Here is an 8,661-nt window from a genome sequence, read left to right on the forward strand (position 1 = left end):
CTCCCTGGATCATGGTTTTTACACCTAGGTTGCTAGTTTCCGACCTTTGACCTGTCTGTCCTCCAGATATTTCCTACAACTTTAGGTTTTGATGAAGTAAAGTCTCATTTTCTCCCCCATGGTTGATCCTAGTTTTCCACCCAGACAACCTGGAATTGTATATGAATCCTTCGACTTTTTTCCCCCTTGACACTCTGTATCTTTTATTTTACTTGACATCTTCACACCCTTCACTCATTCTTGCAATGATGAGTAGAGAGGTGACTTAGAGCAGAGCATGTGACTGTCTGTCCTGTGGCCTTACATCCGTCATTTCCTCCCTCATTCTTATCAGATGACTACATCTTTCACTTCGAGGAGAAAATGAAACTCACTCCCAGTGCATCAGAAGATCAAAACCAGAAGTTGTCCTCTTTGCGGAGAGCAAGTTTATTCCAAGGCAGCCCAAATGAGGATTCAGATACAATAGTTAAAGATGACTCCCCTGAGTAGGGGCCTGGGGAAAATCACTATGGATTAGGTAGCGGGGAGCTAGTAGGCAGAATTCCTAGCAAGGCAAACTCTGATTGGTAGGATTTGGAATAAGCCAACACAGCGCTCTCATGTTTAATGTAAGAAAGCAGGAGCTTAAAAATACATGTATGATTAGATTCATTATTAAAGCTTAATACAAGGAAACATGTAGAAAAGAAATGAGTAAAAACAACGAGAAATCTTTAGGGAAGTGGGGGGTAACAGAAAAAGAGACGTGAGAAGAGAGCCATCCAGTATCAAAACCCCTACAAGCGTGTGGCCTCCTGGCTCTCCTGAGCACTCAGTGGTTCCAGGCACTACTGGGTCCTCCATGCAGAGAGAGTTCCCCTTTGCCGTTTGTGAAGATCCCCAGATTCTGCCGTCCTGTGGCCTCACATCCGTCATTTGCTCCCTCATTCTTATCACATGACTACATCTTTCACTTCAAGGAGAAAATGAAACTCACCAGTAACAGTGATCTAGTTGTGCTTTCCTATCATTAACCCATTCTTCCCCTTTCATTGGAAAGTGAACCCACCCCTCCAGGGGCACACGGGCTCTTTCACTCACTGCCTCAACGGCCTTGGCCTGTTAAACAGCCTCTCTCTTACGTACACTTTGAGTCTCAGCCCTTTCACTCCAATTTTTCACCTCAAGTTATAAACACATGCTACTCTCTCCCATCTACATGTTTGTTTTAATTTTATTTTTAATATTGTTTGCATAGTTGAAAGGGATGCATGTCCATGTGGGCCTCAGATCAGGTATGGAGGAAGGAGATCAGGATAAATGTTGAAATTGTTTTCTTTTTCTCTTGTATCACACAGCTCTTATACACACCTATGGATGCTGTGAGGTTTTTTTTTAAGATTTATTTATTTTTATTGCAAAGATAAATATACAGAGAGGAGTAGAGACAGAGAGGAAGATCTTTCATCCGATGATTCACTCCTCAAGCGACCGCAATGGCCGGTGCTGCACCGATCCAAAGCTGGGAGCCAAGAACTTCCTCCAGGTCTCCCACTCTCCCTACAAGCTGTATTCTTACAATCAGCATTATTCTTTGTAACAAAGTATTATCCAAAAGGACTACACTTAGGATAAAATAGATGATCAAGAAGCAACATATCAACCTGTCAGGATACATAAAAGTTCTCTACTACAGTAGCAATAGTAAACAATTTTACATTGGGTTGGCTTAGAATATAAGCCATCGGGCCAGCCTAGAATATAATACAGAACGAAGTGTAATTTTTACAAAGAGAGTGGGAATAAGTGTGAGGGAAATGGCATTAGTCTTCAGTCTGAGCACCAGTTATAAAGATACCAATTCACTTCACCAATCTGCCTAGATGTGGTCTTCAGCCGGTCAGCATGCCATCTAAGGAGCCTCAAAGAAAATTCAGCAGAGAATGGAGGCTGCTTTAATCTTCCCTCTCACACCAGATCTAAGTAGCTTCAGCACACATTGACAATGCATCGTGGGTGTCTCAATGCCCAGCGGCCCTCATTGTAAGGGTGTGTGACACATCTGAGGGTCAGGGCCGAAGGGCTGTCCATCAGAGGCTCAGCTTGCAGATCCACCGTAGGGGAACTTCACAGCTGGAGGCCTGGAAACCATGGATGTTGACAGAACCACATGCCTGTACCATACTATTAGAATGAATCCTGCAAGCAACCAGGAAAGTTCATCATCTAAAGTGCTGAGATAAAAACTGGGAAAAACAAAATCCTCTCTCCCTCTTCAGCTCCCAAAGCAGCAGAATAAAAATTGCTCATTAGCCTCTCTTTTCTCCTGGCTGCGGCTAGCCACTTTGCTTCCTCCACCTTCCTTGCTCTTTCTCCCCCTGTTGGCTCTCTCCTCTCTTCTCCATGTGCTGTCCTCAGACTATTACCCAAATCACATGCCTTTCCTTCCTTCTTCTGTCTTATTTTCGTGTGCATCCTTTTGAAGCCCCTCACCTTGAAGAGTTTAGAACTGATCCATCTTCCCACCTCCAGCCATGATCTTTCCTCAGTCCAACCCAGTGAAAATCTTCACAGAGGAACCCTGTGAGCAGGCGCTAAGGGAGAACATAAACAAGAGGAGGAAAGGTCAAAGAAGCCCCCACCTGCTGCCTCCAGGTACACATTGGCAAGAAGCTAGAATCAAATGTAAAACCAAGACCTGCACATTCCAATGTGGGACGCAGGCATCTCAAGCACAGCTGAAACACTGCACTAAATGCCCACCCCTTGTAGCTAATAGTGTAAGACTAACGTTAGAATACTACTTAGACATTCCAATGAATGAAGGGAAAACATTAAAAAAAAAAAAAAAGCATTTGGAGCCAATGCTGTGGCATATCAGGTTAAACCTCTGCCTGAGCCTGGCATCCCATATGGACACTGATTCATGTCTTGGTTGTTACATTTCCAAGCCAGCTCCTGCTAATGTGACTGGGAATATGTGGATGGCCCAAGTCATTGGGTCTTTGCACCCACATGAAAGTCCCAGAAGAAGCTCCTGACTCTTGGCTTCAGATCAGCCCAGATCTGACTGTTACAGCCAATTGGGTAGACCAGTAGATGAAAGACATCTCTGTCTCTCCCTCCCTCTCTATATAAATCTGTCTTTCAAATAAATGAACTTTAAAGGGAGGGGGCATTTAAACTCTTGCTACATCTCTTTGTCCTTGGAATTTCTCTTCTTCCTTCTCAAGTTCCATGGCTCACAGACAGGAATTGCTTCCTCCTCTTGAACCTGGATGTTTCTGGGCTCCATGTTTCATTGAAATTGATCTGTATTATCGATCTATTTTCTCCCTGTTTTAATCACCATTCCTCCCCTTCAGCAAATCCATGCATGTGCGTACACACACACACACACACACACACACACACATATCCATGCAAGTGTCTGGCTTGCTCTGAGAGTTGTTACATTGAACAATGTAAAGATAAATTGTGCAGAAGACAGAAAAAGGCACAGGTGGAGGATGAGGGAAGAGAGAGGAGAGAGTTGAAGGAAAGGGGAAGGGGACAGCCTCCCCTAAGGTCACAGATTTTGCTCCTCAGAAGAGGATACGCGATATGTTTGAACAGCATTCACCAGGATGGATGGATGGATAGACGATGGAACAAAAATCCACATGCAACTTGTATTTACCATTTCTTGATTGTCTGCAAGCACAATGAGGTGTGAGCCTTCGGCTAAGCAGAGCCTCATACTAGAATTCCAGTCTTTTTTCTTCTCTGAGAAATAGTAACAGTGGTTCCCGTATCTCATCCAATAATCAGGGCAGCCAGGACAGCTGATCCGAAGGGCGCGGTTGGAGCCTGGAAAGGAAGAGGATTTGGTTCATATGCGTATGTACCACTTAGTTGTGGAAGTGACACGGGGACATGAAAGCAAAAATGGCAAGTCCAGTGATTTCCGTGCTCCATCACCTTTCAAGATCTAAGTTTCGAGGAACACATGATAATGCATATCCCCTAACTGAACACCTCAGAATATCTGACTCCATCCCAATGACAACACATTCCACAAGGCAAGGATTTGATCACAGCCAAAGAAGCTTTGACAAAAAGGTCAAAGTGTACATTCTAATGAAGTCTGTTCTTTCTAGTTTCTTCCTGTTTCTTATGCACCATTAAAAGGTGTCAGATTAAGGTTGGTGTTCTGAATGATTCTGATTTTTTTAAAGATTTTATTTATTTTTATTAGAAAGTCAGATATACAAAGAGGAGAGACAGAGAGGAAGATCTTCTATTCAATGTTTCATTCCCCAAGTGATCACAATGGCCAGAGCTGAGCCCATCTGATGCCAGGAGCCAGGAACTTCTTCCAGGTCTCCCACACTGGTGCAGTGTCCCAAGGCTTTAGGCCATCCTCTGCTGCTTCCCCAGGCCACAAGCAGGGAGCTGGATGGGAAGTGGAGCTTTGGGATTAGAACTGGCACCCATATGGGATCCCGGCACGTTCAAGGCAAGGACTTTAGCCACTAGGCTATGGCACTGGGCCCAAGTAACCAGATATAAGAAGCAACAGAAGCTAAACCTAGAACAGTGAGTTCTGAAAAATGTAAATGCACCTTAATGACAATTAAAAGGTCAGAATGTGCTTAAATTATGATATGTCTATTGCGTGAAAAGTCAAAAGTTATTTATTTTAAAACTTAATTATCATAACGAATATGATATTAAGTAGGAAAGGCTTATGACACACTATGAAATTTAAATGCCATATATAAAACAACAAACATACTGCGATCAGAATTATTTCCCATATGGCTTTGGCCTAAAAAATGTGGGAAAGATTTTAAGAGAACTTGATTACAATTCTGTTCGGGAAATAAATCCTTATGCAAATTCATGTGGTCAAAGATGGTTTACGTCACACTTACCTTGGCCCCAAATCCATTGGTACAGCAGTAAACTTGCAAGAACTGCAGCCAGAAACCCCAGAGCTATTGCCACAAGGAAAGAAAGAGAAGGCCTGGCAGAAGAAGCTGCAACAAGATCCAACACAAAATCCCAAATTAGAAGAAAGATTGACGGAAGAGAAGGGCAGGAAAGGAGGCCCATTTGACCCAGACTCTTAAACCCTTGCCCAGATCTGTCAGGATTAAGCCCTGAAATCTAAGCTAACCATGAACCCACCAAGAAACACACAGCAGTTGTCAAGTAAAAGAACACTTCAGCCTGTGAGATTGTGGCTCAGAGGGTATGAGAACACAAACTGGGGCAGCTCGTGCGGAAGGCGACTCCACCGCACCTGCAAGCATCGCCAAGGCGCTTACCCTTCAGCGCAGAGCTTGCCCTTTGAGAAACGCTTCCTGCAGAGACTCAGCCACATGCCAGATGTTACAGATGTAAGGCCATTTATGGCACAAATACAAGATTGAATTATGGGCCCGGCGGCGGTGGCCTAGCGGCTAAAGTCCTCACCTTGAACTCCCCGGGATCCCATATGGGCGCCGGTTCTAATCCTGGTAGCTCCACTTCTCATCCAACTCCCTGCTAGTGGTCTGGGAAAGCAGCAGAGGACGGCCCAAAGCTTTGGGACCCTGCACCCACGTGGGAGACCTGGAGGAGGTTCCTGGTCCCGGCATCGGATTGGCGCGCATCGCCCCGTTGCGGCTCACTTGGGGAGTGAATCATCGGATGGAAGATCTTCCTCTCTGTCTCTCCTCCTCTGTGTATATCTGGCTGTAATAAAATGAATAAATCTTTAAAAAAAAAAAAGATTGAATTATGACCTAAATGTTTGTCCGTAAAAGATTGGCTGAATACATGTTGATTTATTCATAAAGCGAATATACAATGTCTAAAGGAAAAGGAGAAATGTGCATTTTTACTTTTTGATATGGAGCTATTTTCAAAACGCATGCTTAACGGAAAGAAACCCTTGGCAGAATAGGTATATCAACATCTCAAGCACACCTTCTGTAACATTTTTTTTCTTCTCACCGCTGGAATGGAGAAATGAGCCCCTGCGGACAAGGACTTTTCTTCATCTGTGCCCTTGGAATTTGACTCAGAGGAATATATTATCTACTTAAACTTCCAATGAAAACAAAGTAACCTTCACCTTACATAGATGAGAAAATATGTTTTGCTTTGTTATTGGAAGATCAATGAGTTTAGGTTAATCTCATGTTTATGGGTGGGACATTATCTCATATTAACAATGTTGTATAATACCTATATTCAAAAACAAATGTTTACAGTTGAAAATAGAAATGTTTTCCCCTCAGGTTCAGTGCAGTGGTTCAACAAGTTAGTCCTCTGCCTTGAAATGCCGTCATTCCATACAGGTGATAGTTCGTGCTCTGGCTGCTCCCCTTCCAATCCAGCTTCCTGCTTGTGGCCTGGGAAGGCAACAGAGAATGGCCCAAAGCCTTGGGCGCCTAAACCCACTTGGGATACCCAGAGGAAGCCTGTGTCTCCTGGTTTTGGAATGGCTCAGCTCCAGCCATTACAACCATTTAGGGAGTGAACCAGCAGATGGGAGATCTTTCTCTCTGTCTTTCTTTCTCTCTGTAAATCTTCTTTTCCAATAAAATATTTTCAAAAAGAAATATTTTCCCCAAGCTTTTATTTCAAATCATTAAGTATCTCAGAGCCTGATGATATAGCAACTATATGCATAAAGAAAAATGTATAGATATGATATTTAAATCCTGAGTTTGACACCTTTATTTTGTAACCTTTCATGTGGAAATTAATTTTGCCTATCTAAATCTTACTTTCCTATTTAAATTTTATATAATTTATTCTGTGAAATTATATACTTAGAACACAGTTTGAACTTTTTCTTTTTGGGAGAAGACGAGACAGTGAGATTTTTATCTACAGATTCACTCCCCAAATGACCACAACTGCCAGAGCTGAGCTGATCCAAAGCCAGGAGCCAGGAGCTTCTTCCAGGTCTCCCACATGGGTACAGGAGCCCAAACACTTGGGCCACCCGCCACTGTTTTCCCAGACCACAAGCATGAAGCTGGATGGACGTGGAGCAACCAAGACATGCAATCATATGGAATAGCGGCACTTGAAGGTGGAGGATTAGCCTGTTAAGTCATGGTGCCAGCCTGAGTCTGAACTTAAAAGAAATTCCTGAAGAGAGATGGCTTTTTGAAGAAAAAATACTGCATCGTAAATATTTGAACTAATGAAAAAGATTTCTAATGACATAAAAACTACATTTATGCCATGGGAAAACATCTAAACAATTGAATATTCCTTTCAGATATTATACTAAAAGAAAGAATGGTAACAAAACATCATTATTTCTGTGTAACCACCATCTGATTCAAGAAAGTGAGTAAAATGATTTTTCACATCTCAACAGAAGTTCCAACTTATGGGAACCCTACACCCACATGGGAGACCCCAGAAGAAGCTCCTGGCTCTTCTCTTCTGTCTTCGGGTCAGCTCAGCTCCAGCCATTGCAGCCACGAGGGGAGTGAATCAGCAGACAGAAGATCTTTCTCTCTGTCTCTCCTCTCCTTAAATCTGGCTTTCCAATAAAAATAAATAAATCTTTTTTTTAAATTCCAACTTATCAATAACCGTGTGAATTTGACTTTCTGCTTCAAGAAATATATTTCTGTTGACTTAATGCTTCTAATCCTTGGTAATTAGCACAATTACAATAGAAAAGGTGAAAATACATATACACATATACTATATATAAATATACATTGTACATTGTATAAATATATGTGCTATATATATACACACACACATATAAATACACTCAAGTAAAGATTTTTCACTGTTTTATCATTTATAACAATCAAAATAAATCTGAATGCCCAAATATACTGGAATGATTTAGTAAATTATAACAATACTTTCACAAGAAAGCTATATGGTTAAAACTGTGTAGCCAAAAAAAAAGAGACAGAGAGAGAGAATTTATGGAGGCACTCTAAAGGATATGCTTTCTGGGAGTTTGCTGCCTTAAATATAATCAAATATTAATTTTCTCATTTATACTATTATACACTGCTCTGAGATAGCTGTCTCTCATGGCTCTGTAGAAACAGGAGGTTTTTGTCCTCAAATCTCAAAAGAATCCCAACATCTACAACACAGTGGGGTGAAACTCACAGAAATGTGAATTAATTTTCTTACTGACAGTATCTTACTTACTACCCATGTGTAAAATTATTGGTGTTCTCATTTCATAGTCAGAAAAAAAGGAAATACCATGAACTTAAGCAGCCAAAAATGACCACAAACACAAATACAGGGAGAACTAAAGTCCTTCACACCAAGTTCTTGGTTAGTCTGGGAATAATAAATGATAGCATTGTCCTAGCTTGGCTTCCCAAGAAATCAATGGTTAGAAAAGAACTTCCAAAAAAGAAAAGAATTTCCCCAAGACTTTTGATCCAATCCTGGACAAGATACCAAATGTTCACAATGGGATTCTTGAATTCAAACTTACCCAGAAGTACTTCTTCAAATCATTCTCAATAGTTCTGTACCTCTACTCCAAACTCCCCATCTCTCCTTCCCCTTTAGCTTCCCACACTAACTTGAGTGACTCACCATTTTGCTGTGTTGTGTGGCCACTCAGGGCCTGAGCTCCCGAAGGCAACTCCAGTACAGAATAAATAACATTGTCAGTCATCTCCAGGTCAACACATTCGGTGG

The 8,661-nt window shown here is 41.9% G+C and overlaps 1 protein-coding gene across 1 annotated transcript; it reads right to left on the minus strand.

Annotated features, from left to right (window-relative positions):
• Nucleotides 1–2,045: 2,045 nt before the first annotated feature.
• On the minus strand, nucleotides 2,046–8,661 carry KLRG1 (killer cell lectin like receptor G1). Its single transcript, XM_058656012.1, has 5 exons — nucleotides 8,557–8,661; nucleotides 4,899–5,003; nucleotides 3,662–3,831; nucleotides 2,476–2,576; nucleotides 2,046–2,181 (listed from the first exon to the last, which is right to left on the minus strand). The coding sequence occupies exons 1-5, from the start codon at nucleotides 8,636–8,638 to the stop codon at nucleotides 2,073–2,075; spliced, it is 567 nt and encodes a 188-aa protein (XP_058511995.1). The 5' UTR covers nucleotides 8,639–8,661; the 3' UTR covers nucleotides 2,046–2,072.

The sequence above is a fragment of the Ochotona princeps genome, chromosome 27 (assembly GCF_030435755.1).
Source record: "Ochotona princeps isolate mOchPri1 chromosome 27, mOchPri1.hap1, whole genome shotgun sequence".
NCBI lineage: Eukaryota > Metazoa > Chordata > Mammalia > Lagomorpha > Ochotonidae > Ochotona > Ochotona princeps.